This window comes from Mytilus galloprovincialis, chromosome 1 (assembly GCF_965363235.1).
Source record: "Mytilus galloprovincialis chromosome 1, xbMytGall1.hap1.1, whole genome shotgun sequence".
NCBI classification, from domain to species: Eukaryota; Metazoa; Mollusca; class Bivalvia; order Mytilida; family Mytilidae; genus Mytilus; species Mytilus galloprovincialis.
This window is the reverse complement of record NC_134838.1, coordinates 119,070,418-119,091,725: the sequence shown is the minus strand read 5'-3', so window position 1 is coordinate 119,091,725 and position 21,308 is coordinate 119,070,418. Positions and strand designations below refer to the sequence as shown.

Genomic DNA, 21,308 nt, shown 5'->3' with positions numbered 1-21,308 from the left:
TGGTCAACGATAATCTATAAATATCGCCTAACCATCTCATATCGATGGCTAATATTTTTTAAATTAAACACGTGCGTTCAGATCAACATTCTGGGTATACAACTGAGAACGCTTAAACTAAAACATTTGAAGGCCTTTTTTAGTCTTGTTTGTTTTTTCTTCTAGTTGAGTATGACGTCCATTTTCACTGAACTAGTACACATTTTTATTTAGAGGCAAGCTAAGGCCCACCTCCGGGTGCGGATTTCCTTGCTTCACTGAAGACCCTCCGATGGCCTTCGGCTGTTACTTGCCCTTTATGTGGGTTGTTGTCTGTTTGACATATTCTCCATTTCCGTTTTCAATTTTAGGTAACATAAATAAATATCTCAAAACAAAGAAGCTATATGAACAATCGAAACCTCAAAAGACTCTAAGTTGTAAGTTAAAGTGTCTGGGTCGAACCATATTTGTCTATCAAGAACCATCTGTGTGCGGGCGACGCACCGTTGTGTATATGTTTTTTGTGTTATTTCGGTATCTAATAATATACTTCTAGTCATTAATGTTTTTTTAATGATCTTATAATTACACTTCTTTGTCGATCGTTCTTCAAATTCTTTAACTTGATTACGAGAGACTGTTCTAAGTGCATGATTTGATCATGTGTCTGTTATAAGGGACATTTTTAAAGATCAATGCATGTAATGTCGAGGAAAAGAGAAACTTGTTAAGAAGATTTGTCTTTCATTTCAAGAGCAAAATGGGTTCTGCAATATTTGTTTTACATCAAAGTATGCATAACTTGTTATAGAACACGATACATTTCATTGATTTTATTCTTTTTATGTATTAGCTGATACAAGTTTGTTTCACTGTGCATAATGTATGAATACACATGAAGTCGTTTCAACAGATGTCTCATTTTTTAATGTTATTTTTACTGTTTGAGATAATATTTTTACCTTTAAAAATAAGATAAACATAGCCATCATGAACCTGGTCTTATGTGTTGTTTGGCTTTATAAATATTTTGATATTAGCGTCACTGATGAGTCTTATGTAGAAGAAACGCGGGTCTGGCGTACTAAATTATAATCCAGGTACCGTTGACAACTATTTGACCATGGTTGGATAAACAGGGTTCTTGAACTGTTTATTTTCACTTCCAAAATCTCTATTTGTTATTTATCTTCATTCAAACCAAAAAAATAATTCTATATATATAAAATATATAAACATATATTACAACCTTGATTATTGTAAGGAAATTTGTACACAGTTTGCCATTTCACATTATATCATGTAGAAGAGAGTATATATTGTGACAGGAAACCATAGATTATATGAACACACACTCAGCTTGGTACTTGTATCGCACATCGTGTCTTCATATTTGTACAGATATTTATTCCAGAATTCGTAATATGGCTTCCTGAAGTTGACTCCAGTAGTAACAACAGCCTGTGTACCATTGTAGTCTATCTTGTAGTAGTTTCGTATGTTTGAATCGTAAACTTCTGTTAATTCAGTGTCATTTGTGGACAAATATCTGCTCAGGAGAAGAAAAAAAGATGAATGGCAATCGTTAAATTTACTCACCTATCTCAAATTGGTCAGAAAACGTTGAAAATGTTAAAAAATGAACTGATTTTGGAAGTTTTTCATAGCTTAATGATTATTGTAGAGACTGCTGCAGAGTAACAAACAGGACCAATTATTAAAATGTGAAAGAGAAAATATGAGTAGCAAATATTAAAAAGTATAAAATAGATAAGAACCAGAAATAGGAGCAAATATATATAATGCAAAACATAAATTTTTAATCCAAATCCGAAACAGGAAAACGATTATAAAAACCTATAGCCAATGGAAATGTTAAGCTATTACACGAGTTATAGAAAGCAGATCTGACCCTAACTGCGCATTTCAAACACTGAAAAAGATTTGACAATGTTTCAAAATACCCGTAAAATGATAAGAAAAATACTCACAAATAATTTTCAACATATTTATGAAAAGGACAGTACGACCTTATTGAACAGTGAAAATAATGGCATCGACAACTTTTAATTCACTTTATAGATTTAGAAAAATCCTATAAAAGCATACATATGAAAAGCTTGCATAAGATGCTAGTAAAAATAGCACAGCGCAATTAAAATGTTTTAAACAGAATTCAGATGCCCTGTAGGTAATTTTATAGCCACTGATAGTTCTAGTATTCCTAAAAGCTGCCTAAAAAACATAAGGATATTCTGGCCTTGCAAGATTCCAACAAAGAACTCCGTGTATCAATAGTATCAACAAACATTAAGCATACTACTGAATCAAAATAGGAAGATATAAGTGGTCATGTTCTACCTAGTCCAGCTGAAGACATGAATAGTGTCGACGTATGATAGACACCAGAGTGAAAAGGGAAAAAAAGACACCCAAACGTATGAAACCAGAGAATCATCTGCAGTGTGTTCGAAAAGACAGTACATAACAGATAGGAATAGAAAGATCTAATCCTTGGCATATGTGCATCCGGGCATAAACTGAATTACTAAATTACTAAATGTCACCAGCTGATATATTTTGGCATGACATAAGATCTACCAACAAACAAGTGTCATTTTTATCTTCGTATACATAATAAGAAAAACCAAACAAAGATAACAGCCGTACATAAGTACTGAGTGATAATGTACATACCCATATTTCACATAGTCACTTAATAATGACATAGAAGTTTTTGTCACTTCTACATCTCTTGCTGTATAATTATGTAGATGATGTCCAACAAGTGGCATACCAAACATATAAAACAAGTCCCAGCCATGTGGTACACCTAGAATGAAAACAAAAGTATTACTTGCCCTATAGTTTAAATTTCTGATTATCAGCTAAACAATATTCTATGATTTTGTTGTGGAAGTTTTCAATTTCGCATAATCTTTTAATCAATTTGTCCTAACTTTGATTCGAGTTCTACTGGGGAGTTTTTGATATTCAAGATGTTTTACTCTAGAAAACATACTCTTCAATGACTTTTACTTTCAATTCATTTAATGTTTCACGTTCAATTACGTAATAGCATGAACTTCAAACAAAGTGAAAATTCCATGCCAAAGACATGTATGCAGTATCAAGTATGGATCAGAAACAAAATCGATAATAATGTCAAGAAGAACTAATATGTGCTGTGTTGTCTCTTTATCATATTCCTCATTTTAATTCTCAATTTTTGTTTTAAAATGTCACTAATAAACAAAATCTTTTTGTCTAATTTAGCGTGGGGGTTCATCCTCGGTTTTGGGTAAATGTTGTTTTAATTTTCAGTGTAATGTGTAGTTTTTTGCATAATGTCTTTTGAATCTGAAGAAGTGTTTGTATAGAATCTGATTCGTGATTTCAATAAAAAACGAATAATTAAGTTGTGAGTGCTAGGTAGAGACGTGGTGTAAATTAAAGCTATGATAACGAGTGCATGGGCAGATATGAGTATAAATTAAGGCTTTAATATCGAGTGCATGGGTAGAGATGAGTATTAAAAAAGCTATGGTATCTATCAAGTGCATAGGTAGAGATGAGTATAAATAAAGGCTTTGGTATCGAGTGAATGAGTAGAGATGAGTATAAATTAAAGCTACAGTATCGAGTGCATGGGTAGAGACTCTATGGTATTAAGTGCATGAGTAGAGACGTGTATGAATTAAAGCTGTAATTACCTTGCCACAATGGTCCAGATGGTGTCTCTGAAATATATTCGAAGCTGAGTAAATATGTTTTATTTAACCATCTTGATACTATGTCTGCCAATTTAATCATAGGTGTATAGAAAATGAGATCTGCTTGTATTCTTGATGCCTGAAATAAAATGTAATATATTAGATTACGAAACAAATATTATTCACGTTGGGTTTCTCAAACTTGGTAAATTGTTACATCTTATATTATCTTATAAATGGTGATACAAGACATGTAGCAAGTACTGGCATGACAACGAAAATTTTGTTTGAATTGAATTCTAGTTTAATAAAACAAATTAATGCAAAGCTCTTAGTCTTTGCCCGGAACTTGTTGTACTTCGGAACTTGCTGTACTTCAGGTACTTTTGGCTTAATCAGCTCTTTAACGCTTTCATAGGATGCGATTTTTAAATATTTTGCCATCGAGCATCGCTGAAGATACATTAATTGTCAAAAATTGCGTTTGGTGCGGTAAAATTAGTTTCGTTAATGTTATTCTTCATTTGTCGTTAATTCAAATGCAACATAGATAAATTAGATGTAATAAGGTACTGTGTAAAACGTTACGAATTTTTGTTACAAAGTTGCATAGTTTGACATTAATTGAGATAAATGTTATGAATATCGTGTGTATGAACTTTGTTACCTTTGATAAAAACTATGCATTAATTTGCATACGTCAATCACCGCGAATGTTTAACTGATATAGCATCTGCTATAGTTTTTTAATATACTGTCTCAACAAATGGTTAAGATATAATTCTTTCGTGCCATGCTCTTTGCTCATTTTATAACAGGTAGTCATTATATTTGGTAATTATTTATACCGAACAAAAGCGAGGTGTAAATTGTAAACAAATATAATGCCTACCCGTGTTAAAATTAGCATAGAGCATGACATGATATAATTATTTCGATTCAAATAGAAACATTTAGAACTTTCGTACATTGTACGCGTTTAATAGGCATCTAATTTTTATTTGATGAAGCCAAAACTTTATTAGAAAATCAACTGTTTCAGGATAAACAAATAAACAAATATATTAACACATACATTAAGAATAATTTTAATTATTTCCCGTGTGAGCAACACCAAAACAAATGTCCATTTTGATTTCTGGCTTTGTTTTAAACACAACGGACGTTGCAATTTCAATTGTTACGTCAATGACGTGCAGCCCATGTTTTATTGGGAGTAGAACAGGGCTTTGTTTCAAAAACGAAAGAAGAATGTCATATAATAATAGCAAATGAACTCTTACCTGTGGAAATGGTAAAACTTTACTTTCTTTCCATTCATTGAAAACTAAATTTGCATCACCTGTAATTATTGAATTCTTATACATAAGGTTTTCCTTTTGGAATGTCATTGATTTTGAACTAAAGGGGAGTATTAAAATTTAAATAAAGGACTTTAAAATTAGTTGTTTGCATTATAAACGGATGATTGCTTATTGTTGAAGGCCGTATTTATGCTCTAGTCCTTCAGTTCCGGTGTACAGTTGTCTCATTGGCAATAATATTACATCTTCTTATTTTTATCATAGAGATTTGAAATCGCCATCGTAAGATACTTATGCCTTTCATTTTAATCCAAACTAATACTCATTCATTCATTCATTCATTCATTCATTCATTTACTCATTCATTCATTCATTCATTCATTCATTCATTCATTCATTCATTCATGAATGAATGAATGAATGAACAGATGAATTAATTAATGAATATTTTTATTGCAAAAAGCATATATATGCTAAAGCAACGAAAACATATTTACAACATGACAAATGATAAACAGTAGAGATCAATACACATGTTCATATTAGAGTGCTCAATATTCATATATCTATATATATATCAATATTTATTCATGTTACGAACACTAGCTAATCTACTTAATAATACAATCATCAAAACACCAGGCTTCAAATTTAAAACACCAAATAAGCGCTTATTTCTACAAAGGACTCATCAGATGAGTTCGAATCAAATCAATTTGAAGGCAAAATTAATAACATAGTTAAAAAAGATGTGCCAAATCTGGAAATTGATATCATTGGTTGCGTTCTGTTCGGAACATGTGCCCGATTCTTTATATCATTATAGCAAATCGGATGTCAGCCACAGCATGTGCAAACCACTGCGATGCTAAGCTATGAGGAAAAAATAAAAATGTAAAAAATACAAACATTTTACAAACATATGTGCATTGGCTGATAGAAACTAAGGAACATAGCCACTTTCCCTTCAGGAGTAAATTTAATACTTCGCCTCTAAGCATGTGGCATTAATAACAATGAGTAAACGGATGGAGTAAAAACAAATGCGTCTTGGTAGGTTAATCTTTAAAAATCTGGCGCAGAGTGTATTGTGGAGTACAAATCAGTAATAATATTCGGGTAACATGAGTATAATCTCGTCTTCACATGCATGTAAAACATTATTCCACCATCATGTTCATCATCATCGTTTAAAAGTATTAACATATTAAGTCTTTGAAAGTATTAGCATATTTAGCTCAGACGTTTCTGAATAAGATTTATACTTGCAAACTGGTCTTCATCAGGAAACAGTGTTTGATAGTAATTAATTAAACCTTCGATGGTAATATGGTCAATTTTCCCTTCTGTTGACACTGGAATTATAAACAAATGAATATATCTACCACAAAAAACAAATGATGTTAATTTTGTTGAGACATATTTATATATTAAATATATTTTATTTTTATTTGAATTTTGCACCAAATTTTGAAATTGAAGTCAAAGTTTTTGTCTTCTAACCTAATCATTACTCAAGTATCACTATTAATTGTAATATTGTGAAAGGCAAGGTTTCATATAAAATCCAAGCTTGATCAATAATATCCCTTTTCAAGTTCATTCAATTCACAAAACTTTAAAATTCGGGTGTCTTCCTCCTTTTCTGATTTTGAAGTAGCATAGAATAGATGGTATACATCTTTGATAAAATGTGCACATTTTGAGAGTAGGGTGCAATTGATGATTCAGACTTTTAATATAAACATAGAAAATTATGTGTTTTATTAAATATACGGCTGTAAATTCTGAAAAACACCATATTTGTGTTTGATTCCCAAATGCCAAATAAGGGGAGATAACTCATATAGTAGTGGAATTATAATAGAAAGTGTTGTGAATTTACCTTTTTTAAATATTTTAATACTTTTAATTATATTTTAGAAAAAAAACATGATTAAAAAATCTATAGGCAAATTATTCACAAATTCTATGGACTTTAATTAAGACAGCCCAGCCACTTGAAACAGCGAAAAGTAAATTGACTACCGAATTAGACTTCCCTCAGTTTTTGGTGGGGTTCGTGTTGTCTTAGTCTTTCGTTTTCTATGTTGTGTCTTCTGCACTATTATTTGTCTGTTTGTCTTTTTATTTGTAGCCAATGCGTTTTCTGTTTATTTTCAATCTATGAGTTTGACTGTCCCTTGGTATCTTTTGTCCCTCTTTTAAACGAAAAATGAAGCTTGGTTTTTAGCACTATTGTCTATATTGTCGGGTCGATTATTCGTGGCGGATATTTGGGTCTCTTGAAAAAAACATCGACATCGTTAGGAATCGAACGCGTATGAAACAACTGAGTTCGAACTCACAACCTCAGTATTGACAGGCCCGTGACCGCTAAAGCTGTTCAAATAATACCACGCCGTCAAGGGCCCAAAATTAAACAAAAAAGCCCCAAACATAATCGTGATAACAACATGTGATCTGCAGCATACTGAATCCATATTACTTACTCACGGGATGGAAATAATTCATCTCTCGACAAAACCAATAACACTGATTCAGCATGGATGTTGTTTCCACATCGATACACGAGTTCAGGACTCTCTGTTGTATAATATCCGTCTATAGTTATTGGATATGTTCCAAATGTTATGTCCTGAAAACAAAAAAATCAATCAAGATAAAACACAAATTTAGTATAATAAACAAAATCGGTCAATTTAAAAAAAGCCATAATTTAGAAAAATCTTTAACCTTATTTCACAACGATCTTTTAACCTGAATATCACCAATTAACCTATTACAATAGCTTACATAGTGAGACTTTCCATACGAACAAGGTCCCACTTATATCTTAATATTATATTATATATCAATGAATACAAAGATAAATGATGATGTGACACCAATTCGACAGAAACCATTTAACACAAAAATTGAAAGGTATAAGAACATTGACCACTTTTAAAACGGCTTCATCTCTTGTTTCTGTGTTCTTATTGAAACGTAGGCGCCTGCAAATTCTATGACAAATGCTCGAGGGGTGATTGATTGTTTTGAAAATTCAAATAAAAGCTTTGAAAACGTTCTTAATATTTGAATGTGTATATGTCAGTACTCACCTCTGTTAAACCTACATTTAACATTTCCTCAGATAGATTCATCCGTTTATCATGTATTGGACTAAATTTATTGTTAACTCGAGTCGTCCCAGGTCTACAATTAACAGGGAAAGATGTCTTTCTACTGGTTCTTACACAGTCAGATAGAAACCAATGGGCAATTGGTGAACCGCTGTGTATGATGGCATTTTTAAACAAGCCTACAATATAATGGTAGTTTATATTTCCTGACAGTTTCAATATTGATATTTGTAGTTTATATTTCCTGACAGTTTCAATATTGATATTTGTTTTGGCAAAAGTTAACAACCAACAAAAATGTTTCACCTATAAATTTTATCTAAAGACTAAACAGTATGATTGCCATGGTGTTCTTTCTCTGTAATATTTGGTCTGCCTATTCGAAATATATACAAAAATGTGTTGCACTTCTTTAAATAACACACTAATCGGGTTATTCAGTGAGTACCACATTTTTATGCTATTTCTTGTTTGTAGAAAACATATAACAGTCATTCCTTAAGTAATGTCAAAATCAAAATAGTACTAGAAAGATGATCAAATTATACCAAGACATACAAAGTTAAAGCCATCAATTCATGGTTTTCAAACCAGGGTCCAATTTTTCTCTCGAGATATTCAAATCAATCCAACAGGTATGTTCTGCAAAGTTAATCGACCGAGGTGAAGGACAGGGAATTTAAACTGCTACTGGAAGGGGGTACATATAGGGCAACAGTAAGGTGCATTACAGGCCACCCATGGGTCAAAAAGTAAGAGTTTCTTTGAAAAACTGTAAAATCTATCCGTCGTTGAATGTTTTTCAAAACATTTCTTGTAATATTTTTTTTAACCATGTACATTCATTTAAACGAATATATTGCACAATATTTACCTTTAGTCAGATTGGAAACAATATGAAGTCCAACATCTGAGGCCCCTAGGCTATGACCATGTATGGTCACTCTTTCTGGATCTCCGTTAAAATACTTGATGTTTTGATTAACCCATTCCATGGCCTGTACCTGGTCTAACAAACCGTATATCCCTTCGATACCTTTACTTTTGTCTGCATAGAAACCTTAATCAATATAACCATATAAATTTGTTTAGAAAGCTCCCGTTTTTTTCAAATTGTTCAACATTTTAAAACACAATCAACAGATTACAAATGTTCAGTACATATTTATCATTCGCAGTATATCACGTCAACTCTCTAAGACAAACTATGAAAAGTAGATCTTTGAGTTTATTATGCAGATACTCATACAAGTTTTGCTAATGATATTCCTGAAGAAAAATACAGTTATAATGAAAGTGAGTGTTTTGACAAGAGAAGATGTTTGAACTAGCCCATCGGAAGTTGCTTAAGATTAGATAATCAACTGCTCGGCAAAAACGAGAGAAAAATTGCAGAGAATAAAATAAAACAATTTGAACATAATAAAATGCTGCTGATTATTTAGATCTTATAGCAATCTAATTCTTACCATATATACCAAGTCTGTAATTAAATGTTATTACGATAATTTCCCCGTGTGCTGCAAGAACATCTCCATCCAACATGGCACCCATACCTGCAATGTTAGATCCTCCATGTACATATAACAACACTGCAAGTGATTTCTGCTTAGTCTGTAAAAGCAAGACGAATGTTTCAGTCAATGATATCATCCATATGAAAATTCGAAATTCTTTTGTTGACTGAATTTGAATTTAACAGTTGCTAGTTGACTGAATATCAATTTAACAGCTGCTAGTTGACTGAATATCAATTTAACAGCTGCTAGTTTACTGAATATGAATTTAACAGCTGCTAGTTGTGGGAACAAGAAAAATTCTAATAGAAAAAAAATTGTAATACATTTACTATGGTAAACCATGATTAATAAAGTTCTTTACCTTATTCAATAAAAACACGCCAGGGTATTCAATATGAAAAAGATATATCTATAATTCTGTTTATTTTGTAAAGTATACTTACTTTTGGAACATATACATTCATATACAAACAGTCTTCATCAAACGCATTAAAACCTTCTCTGTAAAGATCTATGTAGTCAGATCCGTATTGCGGACATGCAGGGGGTAAAGAAATTGTATCCTTAATGTCAGACCAAATTAAAGGTGGAACAGGTCGCTGAAACAAACACACAAATTTAAGTTTTGTTTGAACAATAAGTAAGAGAAGTACATAACATGCGATATATTGCAAAACAAGCTTTTAATTATTCACATGAAGACGATTTTAGTAACTAGAAGACAGATTTTATGAATTAAAGCTAGTAAAAGTTTTTTAGTCAATTGACAACTTAACATTCGTTAGTTTGCGAGGTTTGCGTGGTGAATGTAAAGTCTACACTGTAATTATGTAATTAATTATAAGGCACAAGTATGACAGCATATTCAAGTCCTCAATTAATTCACGATTATGTTTACATGTCAAAGCTGTGTTTTTTCGCAAGGTTTATTCTACATAAATATGGTTATAAATGGGGTAAACATATATATATCTCAATCTTCAAAATAGCTTATCTAAAAATACGACCATTGCTATTATTTTTAACAATAAAAATCGTGGTTACCCTTCTATCGATAAGTATCATGCCAAAAAATGACTTACATGTCCCCGTCTTTCCACCAACAATACGGTAAGGTCCACATTTAATGGTCGCACATTTTCTTAAAAATTTGATGAAACTGATATAACTTGAAAAACAAACAGTCTTATTTATTTACTCACATGAAACAAACCGGGATGTGGTATTCAGTACGTAGGTGAAACTGGACGGTATTTATCTAAACGCACTCAAGAACATCTGTATCGTTTTAAAAAACCCAACAAATTAAAAGTATCATTTATCAACACCTTAAGAAGCACAATCATCCTATTAAATATTTAGCAGTTCAACCTTTGGAAGTAGTAAATAAGCAGCCTGGTGAATCTCATTCAAAGTTTGTACGATCACGGAAAATAATTGAACTAAATTGGATTAAAAAATTACAGACAGTCTACCCTCTCGGTCTTAATGATAATATCATGGGAATTGGCAATATATCAAGAACCGATTCTAACATTTTGGATATTGTTTCTAAAACTGTTCGAAAAAACCGCTCTTATGGTCGTAGAAAAAAATCGCAATCAAAGAAAATTTTGGACAAATCATACCAATATTTCGGACCTAATTTCTATTTCAAAAAACAACGGCAGACATTATCTGTTAACAAAGCTCTGTTCATTACCGATTAATAAGTTAAATAAAATTTTAGAGGATTGCAACACAATTTCATATAGCAGTTCTAAGTATGAAATCGTTCAAATTATAATGGCATATTGTTATTCTAAACTGTTTCCTGAAATTGATCGTCCTGAAGATCATAAAAAAACATTTTATTAAAATAAAGTATGTCAATAAAGGTTTTGATTTTGTTAATATTGCTGGTATTTTTTACGACCATTCTGTTAAAGAACAAATTCCTGGATATTTTGATAATACTGAGCTCCCTCTTATTTGTTATATTTACAAGAAATCTACCCGGAAATTTGTGTTTAATTACAGCCAATTGTGTAAAGATGTTAATATCAGTGAAAATACACCTGCTTCATGTAATTGCAGTAATTCCAAATACATTTATGGACCCATTTCCCATGTTATAACAGGAGTTCTTAACATCGTTCAGACCGAGAGTTGAAACCATTCCTCAGTAAAGGACCTAAATATCGCCCCCCTTCAACTATTAATTGGAATGAGTGTCGTGATATCATCCACGACTCACTCCGTACTTACTGTTTGAAATGGATAAAACGGGAAAAAGCTGACAAAAAATCTTTGGACTCTTTTTTTAATTTAAAGAACATTTTAACTCTTAACAATAACCACAATAAACCTATTTCTCGTATCAAACGTAAACTAAAAGAACTAGCCAAGGAATTTGTTTTTGTCCCGGCCGATAAAGCTGCTAATAATATTATTATTGTTTGACGTAAATTTTACATTGAGGTTCTACAAAAAGAAATCACCAATTCACCAACATTCGAACTGACTCCATTTTCAGAAAACGACATCTGTAACAAACATAAACTTTTAGCTACCGCTTTACAAGCAGAACAAAAAACAATGAAAGTCCCAACTATGTATTGGCTTCCGAAACTACACAAAACACCTTACAAATATAGATTTATTTCGTCTTCAAGCCATTGTTCCACTACTAAATTATCTATTCTTCTTACCAGTACACTTGGTACAATCAAAAACCTGATAATAAATTGTTCAAATAAGGCCTTCGAAAATAGTGGAATTAATTACTTTTGGAGTGTCAAAAACTCGTTGGAAGTACTTGATAAATTGCATGCTTATATTGGTGATTTTGAATCTGTTCAAAGTTTTGATTTTCTACTCTATATACAACATTGCCTCACATTCTCATTAAGAAAAAAATCACACACCTAATTAAATGGGCAGTTAAAAAGTCAGAATGTGAATATATAAGTTCAAACTCTTTTAGGTAATTTTTAGTAGCAATAAACAAAAAAACTATGTCAATTGGACATGCTTTGATACTATATCTGCCCTTGAAATTTTACTAGATAACATTTTTGTTCGCTTTGGAGATTCCGTATATCGTCAGGTCATCGGAATTCCAATAGGGACTAACTGTGCGCCACTTATTGCGGACCTGTTTTTGTATTGCTATGAGTTACAATTTATGACAAAAATCAGCAAAGACCCATCGAAACAACTTCTGATACACAAATTTAATAATACTTTTAGATATTTGGATGATAGTTTAGCTCTCAATAATGACGACTTCAGTATGTATACTAAAGAAATTTATCCTGTTGAACTTACTTTAAATAAAGTTAATACTAACAATAACTACTGCCCTTTCCTCGATCTTGATATATATATATCATGAACGGAAAGCTTAATACTAAAATTATGATAAAAGAGATGATTTCTCATTTCCTATCGTTAATTATTTATTTTTAGATGGTGACGTTCCCTTGTCACCATCTTACGGTGTTTATATATCTCAACTTGTACGATTCGCTCGTGTATGTAACAATGTTTTAGATTTTAACGAGAGAAATTTATGTATTACTGAAAAATTATTACACCAGGAATTTCGATATCACAAACTAGTCAAAACATTTACTAAATGTTATCATCGGTATAAGGACATCATTCGTAAATATTGCTCAACATGCAGACTTCTTATACGTTTAGGTATTTCACATCCAATATTTTATGGAAATATTCTTTATAAAGCACAGAAATGTCAGTATTCACCTCAGAAGCTAACAAAACCTTTGAATAGACTTATTAAGAAGGGATATAGTTACGATACTGTTGTCAGGTCATTAAAGATTGCATATTTTGGTGTTAATATTGATTCACTTATAGGGTCTTTGCATCGGAACTAAACACATTTATTATTAATAAATCAGTTGTTGGCATGACACGAGTTATGTTCTTCTCATATATGTTATGATGGTATGATACTAAACCCCTCACGGGGAGGATTGTGTCTGATATTCATATGATGAAGACATAATTTTTCAATCAGTTCAATTGAAGTCCGGAGCTGGCATGTCATTTAACTGCTAGTAGTCTAATGTTATTTATGTATTATTGTCATTTTGTTTATTTTCTTTGGTTACATCTTCTGACACCAGACTCGGACTTCTCTTGAACTGAATTTTAATGTGCGTATTGTTATGCGTTTACTTTTCTGCATTGGCTAGAGATATAGGGGGAGGGTTGAGATCTCACAAACATGTTTAACCCCGCCGCATTTCTGCGCCTGTCCCAAGTCAGGAGCCTCTGGCCTTTGTTAGTCTTGTATTATTTTAACTTTTAGTTTCTTGTGTACAATTTGGAGTTTAGTATGGTGTTCATTATCACTGAACCAGTATATATTTGTTTAGGCGCCAGCTGAAGGACGCCTCCGGGTGCAAGAATTTCTGGTTGCATTGAAGACCTGTTGGTGACTTCTGCTGTTGTCTGCTCTATGGTCGGGTTGTTGTCTCTTTGGCTGATTCCCCATTTCCATTCTCAATTTTATATGTAGGCTCAAAATATTATTAGTGCATTATTACTTTTGTATCCATAGTTATGTGAAAACATTACTTCATGATTTTCTCCAAATTATGAGAGAGAAAGGGACATATTGGTCCGTGTAACACTTATCAATTTAAATATATTGATCGCGCTTTACATTGTCCTGGTTTTTCGGAAGTAAACATTGGTGTATGGCTTAAAATGATTTTTTAAAATACAAATAGCGTGACACTCTCTTTAAACGATCCATTTTGACGTTCAGTTCTGTGTTCTTTTACTTTGCTCAAAGTTGATTGTTGTACGATAACTTAAAACCAAATAACAAATACGGAACTTTCCCTTTATTCAAAAATATCCCGCTTTCTTTTATTAGCTCACCTGGCCCGATTTTATTTAATATTTATAATATATCATTTTGGAGTTAAGTATGACGTCCATCATCACTGAACTAGTACACATTTATGTCTAGAAGCCTGTTGAATCACGCCTAGAACACCGTTCATTGCGACACTATATATTCAATATTCCTTCCATATTGATACTTGGAACTAAACGGCAATATCTGGATCAACCTTCATCAGGAACCCTCAAAAGTCGTATGATACTATTTGGCCTACTGCGAGTTGGTCAGTTATCACTGTTACTCCTAAATGTTTGGCACTGGGGAAACCAAATAGCTCTGAATTATTTATATCAAACGCGAAGATTTTTTTTAAAGTAAATCAACTGGTTTGATGCTTGTTTAAATAGGTTAAAATATTTTTTTTAATAGATGCACAACCATAAAAATTTAAGGATACTGTTATCTCATGTGATGTCTAATATGTTTCATAAAAAATCGTCTTTTTCTTTGAATTATTTATTTTGTAATTAAAATGATTTGATATATTTCGTGTTTGTTATTCCTTAATGAGATTATAATAAGAGCCGTGTTTACAGGTACTACTCCTCTTTTCAACCTTTTTTTATTTTTGATATCTTTAAATAAAACTTTCAAAAAGCGAAAGAATCAAAACTGCACGTTAAGTTTACCACTTTTAAAGTTGAAACAAATATCTAAACTATCAAATTTAAAACAATATTTAGAATTTAAAAATCTAATTACATGTATTTGGTGAAAATTTCAAAATTTCAAAAATTTGAAAATTTGATAGTTTAAAACTATGATCAAAATAATAATAAAAAAAAAAAAATCAAAATTTTCAAAATTTTGAATTGATAAGTGTTACACGGATTCATATTGGATGAGTCAGTGTGTCACTTACCGTTTTGTTTTATTCTGTTGATTAAATAATCCATTGTACATGTATAAATGATATTTTTATCTGTATTAAGTGTTTCTTGTCTTAACTACTGTATATGTATCGCTTTCACCATATTTTTACTGAGTCACAAACACATCTTTTGACGTTAGACATTTTGTTTATGTTTTTTTACTGCCGTAAATCAGATAAATTGTCGTAATCGATGATTAATACGTCATAATCAAATGTGTTTGAATTTAGTATAAATAGAGACCACTTTGTTAAATTAGCTTCAGTTGTGAATTGGCTCCCGAGGTACTTAGTACTCTCACTATTAAAACTTATCACTTTATGTGATAACTTAACAGTCTTTTCTACGCTCAGCGTGTTTAACAAATATTAAACTCAAGTTTCAAGGTGATTAGAATAAATCATACAAGAATACTTTAGGTCTATAAGACTCTATAACTGCACAAATAAACGACTCATCACAGTTAAAAGAGTCACAGCTATTTAGACCAAGAATAAATGACTCAGTCGTTTACTGTTTTTACTAAAGCCACACACCGTCACTTGACGTCTTTTTGACTCACGTAAATTGTTCAGCTATTTAATTTATACCGATATTTATAGACGGTAGAATAAATTGCCAAAACTATGGATATCTTATTGAATTGAATTGTTATTTTGTTAATAATGTTAATACTGAGATAATAAATATTTGAAATTTTTTATTCTGTCTTGATAAATTTTTAAATAAAAAAATACTAAATACTTTTCCAGCGTCACTGATGAGAGTTTTGTAGACAAAACGCTTTTCAAACTGTTTACACACGGAACATTTAACTTTGATGCTAAAAAATCCAACAATTCCTCTGAAACAAGAGAAAAGGTGAAATCCTATTCCAAAGGTAGATATTCACAACACTGCACGATCTCATTCCTCGACTTGAATTGTATCAAAGGAGAATGTAAAGTTTCAATGCATTAAGATTAACAGGTAAACTTCTTGTATAAATTGTTGCATTAATACAATACATTACTTGATAGACACTTAGGTCAATAAGAGCTACTGTTTTGACAGTATGTCAATTTAAAAAAAAAAATTCCTATGGTAATCTTTACGATTAAGGTCCTAACGAACTTCAATATTTAAATTGTATTTATGTGTTTCTTAGTTACATATTTGTTTAATTTTTAGTGATTAAGAATATAACACAATGTTAATTGTTGTACCACTATTATTGACATATTTCCTTATTATGTCTATTTGTTTTGTTTACACATCATCCTCAGTATAATAGAATTTTATACGAATGCCAAACAAGTGAGAGATCTAATCCATCATTTTCTACAAAAGAAACATTTTGTTTTTGAACTGATTTACACTAATTCATTACACGGCCGACACTCGGCTAACCGAGAGATTGGTCGGTTAATCTATATTGAGTATGCGGCTATATAGGCGATTGGTCTGCTAATCGGGTTGGTTATACGTCTGTTAAGAGTAAAACGCTTAATTTAATGTTAAACTCTATTAAATATACAGATTTTTGGCATGTTATAAGAACCAAATCAAAAAAAGAAAAGTGTCTGACAAAATGATATCTATCATAGAACATTTTGCGCCTGTAAAAACACTTCTTAGTCTGCGCAGTTTTCAGTAAAACTAAAAGGTGTCTCGCAAGTATGTAGTATTTATGCTTATCATATACTTAGCATTGATATGATAGCTTTTGCATATGTGTAATGAGCGGAAGTACACAAGCCATAATTTCCCACCCGGGATGATAACCCATATCAGCCCGGGCTGATAACCCATATCAGGTGCGTCTCGTGCAAAAACCCATAACAGTGCTTCTCGTGCAAGTTTTTTCCGGTGTTTCCGGTATCGATTGTTTTCTTTTCCATTGTGACGTAAGATATTTTTTATGACGACGTCAAAATATACGGGAACTTTTTTGGGGATAGTTTAGTACTTGCTAACAAATGCCATTGACTATTAAGAATCATTATATAGTACAACAAACATGGAGTAATAATGATCATAAAACTCTTCCAAATTTCAAATGTTTCAAAATGCCTCTATAGGAAATGTTACCATACATATATATGGAGGTAGTGATGCTGTTGTTGGACAATTATAGTATATTTGATTCATAATTTAACTTCTTTATAAAGTTTTTGACTGTTTTAGCTATTGCATTTGTTTATTTGCCTTACATGAAACTATTGTCGAAAGTATATGATAAAGCGGTTAATACATGGCATTTTCCATATCAGCCTGGGCATCATCCCTCGACCCATATCAGCACCTCGACTCCGTCTCGGGATGATACCCAGGCTGATATGGAAAGGCCATGTATTATTCTCTATTTATACGCATAGCAATTTTTTTTTAATAAGGCGAAACAAACAAATTTAGATATCATTTAAAGGACAAAAAATAGTACTGTGGTTCTAAAAATTAATTGACATTAGTAAATATTTCATAATTGTAAAATAACGTGAATAATACCACGTTTTAGTGAATATTATGGGAATGAAGTCTGTTAATGGGTTGGACAATTGAAATTGTGTCAGTTAAGAGTTATTAAGCCACGACAATAATTTTGCTACCTTTATATTTTCCCCTTGAAAAATTAAAGAATGAGATGTTCCTGAGTAAACAAAAATGACAATACGGTGCCACAGTATCCTAGAAAGAGCATTTTTATTTTGACTTTCTTTGCATTTTATTGAAGATGTGTCACTTCAATATAGCGTGATATGGGTTGGCCTCTGGAATATGCATGAATTTTTTATTGACGTTTTCAATCAGCCATAATTTTTGTGTCTGTTCGAAGTAGCACGTTCTCAATTCCGACTGAAAGTGGCTTCCTAATACAACACAGGGTACATATAACGTGTTCTCGTTCACATATAAACATGATATTTGTCACTGGACGTTAAACCCTAATTCGTCAGCATCATCCAATTGGTTCTTTTCTTCTATTACTTAATCATATGCTGTTTACAAATCACTCTAAAGAAGTAAACGGAAAGGAGCGAATGTAGCTACATTTTGTTATTTTAAGTTTCGATTCATTTTATTCCATTTAGTTCTTTTCTACATAAGTGCATGAGGAGAACTACAGTTGTCTATGGTGGCCGGTGAAGTCCATTTCGCCTTTTTGCGATTTCGCCTTTCATATTCTATAGGGCGAAAACGCGAAAAGGCGAAAACGCGGAGTCGAAAACGAGAAATCGGTTTCGCGTTTCCGCGTTTTCGACTTCACAATTTCGCGTTTTCGCCTAGAATATGTAAGGTGAAAGCGCTAAAACGCAAAATGGCATTAATCTGCCACCATTGTTGTCCGCATGTAAACTTCTAGAATTCGTCACCAATATAAGTACATCGCAATCCGTTACTGTTTCAACAGCCATCAGTGTTTCATGTGTGTATTCTTAAACAAGTATTATTTTTTTCTCGTTTTTAGCAATGTATCACTCTCTACTGTCCTTATATATTATTCTATATTCTGCGTAGCCATCCAGATTCTGGTGTGTACCATGAGGGTCCGGATTGGGGTTATTGTTTATTTCTGTATTCTTTAAATTGTTATGTCATTTTTTTTCTACATTTTATTCATCTTACTCATTATTCTTTATTTATTTTTCATATTTTGTCATCCCAATATATTTTACTTACTGATGTTTAGTTACATTACGACGTTTATCTCTGCTTTATATACTGGTTACCAATGAAGATAACAAATTTGTGTCATTCATGACAATTAAACAGAATCAACATGATATACGCGATCATTCTTGGATGAAATTAATATTACTTTAATATTACACTGTTTGAAACCATTTTTATCAATTATCAATTTCATGTGTTGTTTCCGTATATGTTATGTTTCATTGCTCATGTGTTGTTTTCGTATATTTTAGCCGCTCGTCTTGAGCCTACTCATTTGATCCGATAACACCCCATATAGCAATAAAGTTATACTTTTATTGCCATTCATAACTCCTAACAGACCAATTAACAGACCGGGTTTTATACATCCGACCCATTAACAGACTAGGTTTTAAATAAAGATTGATTTATGTCACCAAAATACAGATTTTCGTGTAGATTTGTCACACAATGATATCAATATGGTTAACAAACATAATACCTTTCTTTTTCCGATGTTCAAAATATTGAATGCAAGTAAATTTAACCAATATGTCATTTTGTGTACATTTTATGTGTGTAAAATGTGTATAAATTTATTGATGAGTAACCCGCCTTTTCATTTTATAGATCGTACTTCGAAGCTAGAAAAATAATAATTACACCACTGAATTCAGTACATTGAATTGTTTTGTTAGACATGAATACTTTTTATGATGAAAATATATTTAGAAAGTTATACAATGAAACATGCTGAACTTTCATTGATTTTCTCGATAACACCTGGTTAACAGACTTTAGTCAACCCGATTAGCAGACCAACCGCCGATATAGCCGCATACTCAATATAGATTCACCGACCAATCTCTCGGTTAGCCGAGTGTTGGCCGTGCATTAGCGTTTAATGTTTGAATTATGTTTGAATTGTTTTTGGTCTACTCAAATATAAAATTTTGTCGAATAACCTTATAGTCATGTACAACCTATGGCACGAGTAAAGTTTCTAAGATTTTACCTGTATAAAAAGGCTAAAATTTTGTCGAATAACCTTATAGTCATGTACAACCTATAACACGAGTAAAGTTTCTAAGATTTTACCTGTATAAAAAGGCTAAGGTATAATTTAATGATTCTCCTAGTGGGAATATATATAAAATTGAAAGCGCATAACGATTGTTTTTTAACCTAATACAAAACTTTTCTGTACATTTTTCTTTAAAGAATAGTTATCTCTCCTTATGACGCAAAAATGTCAAAAATTTTGGATTGGTGAACATATTCTGATTCGTAAAAACGTTTTATCATATCATATAATAACATAATGTTCTTAAATTCTAATGAACTGTTTCATAATTTATTTGCATTTATTCTGGTATAAAAATTTATTTTAACAACATTTTTATCAAATCTATTGCTGTTGTTTGCAATTCAAGGTATCACAACATTCCCATACTACATATAATCAAGTAAATCAGCTTACCTCAAATCGTAGTGATCCAATTGGTGGTGAAGCGTACGGTATTCCAAGATATTCCTCGACATGTTTTCCAGAAAGCCTAGACGTTACTTTCCCACGAATTTTACCATACAGTGTATTCCTAATTGGATTCCATTCATTCGTTGATGTGACACTAATACAGCACAACACTGTCACAATCAAAGTATCAAGTATTGTCATTTCATCAGTTAAGTAGACTAACTATTATGAAGCTCCAACAGGAAACTGAAATAGTATTTTCAGATCAGCAACTTTAACTACATAATATGGATAATGCAATATATCAGCAACATTTCTCATCTGTCATGTTATGTCATTATTGTTCATAAAAAATATTAATCTGACGCTATTGTTAATTGGTAATGTTGCTTCTTAATTACGTTCTGTCTGTTTAATTTCGTAGTCAGGAGGTCAAATTCTTAAACAACAATAAATCGATGATGAATGCCAGCTCTAATAAAAAAGTTACATGATAATATTGAATGCAGACTATCGTGCCTGTTTGAGATAACTAAGAAAAAAATAATGATGAAATGGTATGTTGATTAAAAATTTCGAAAGAATTTTGAACATGTGGCGTAAGTCATCAACAAGTGGAGCTGGCAATGTAACTTGTTATATGTCCAATGCTGCTGGTTCAGTGCCTATTTATGAATATACTATACTGATTTCATTTTAATTGTTGTATAAAACCTAGATAATCCAGATAAAATGTACTAAACAAATCATGTCTGTTT

At 31.7% G+C, this 21,308-nt stretch overlaps 1 protein-coding gene across 1 annotated transcript; it reads right to left on the bottom strand.

The window, feature by feature from the left end:
- Positions 1-895: 895 nt before the first annotated feature.
- LOC143054630 (neuroligin-4, X-linked-like) lies at positions 896-20,956 on the bottom strand. The gene is made up of 11 exons (XM_076227644.1): positions 20,554-20,956; positions 10,088-10,243; positions 9,594-9,738; positions 8,999-9,184; positions 8,104-8,303; positions 7,496-7,637; positions 6,265-6,354; positions 4,979-5,037; positions 3,696-3,834; positions 2,680-2,815; positions 896-1,531 (listed from the first exon to the last, which is right to left on the bottom strand). Exons 1-11 carry the CDS (start codon positions 20,749-20,751, stop codon positions 1,276-1,278), a joined length of 1,707 nt encoding a protein of 568 aa, XP_076083759.1. The 5' UTR covers positions 20,752-20,956; the 3' UTR covers positions 896-1,275.
- Positions 20,957-21,308: the final 352 nt, after the last annotated feature.

What these genes read in the sequence shown, in the direction of transcription:
- LOC143054630 (XM_076227644.1), bottom strand. Translation starts at nt 20,751, where the DNA reads ATGACAATACTTGATACTTTGATTGTGACAGTGTTGTGCTGTATTAGT. An exon ending in TAAATGTAGGTTTAACAGAG is followed by an intron (nt 7,638 to 8,103) that starts GTGAGTACTGAC and finishes TTTTGTTTTCAG; the next exon opens with GACATAACATTTGGAACATA. An exon ending in AGTGACTATGTGAAATATGG is followed by an intron (nt 1,532 to 2,679) that starts GTATGTACATTA and finishes TCTCCTGAGCAG; the next exon opens with ATATTTGTCCACAAATGACA.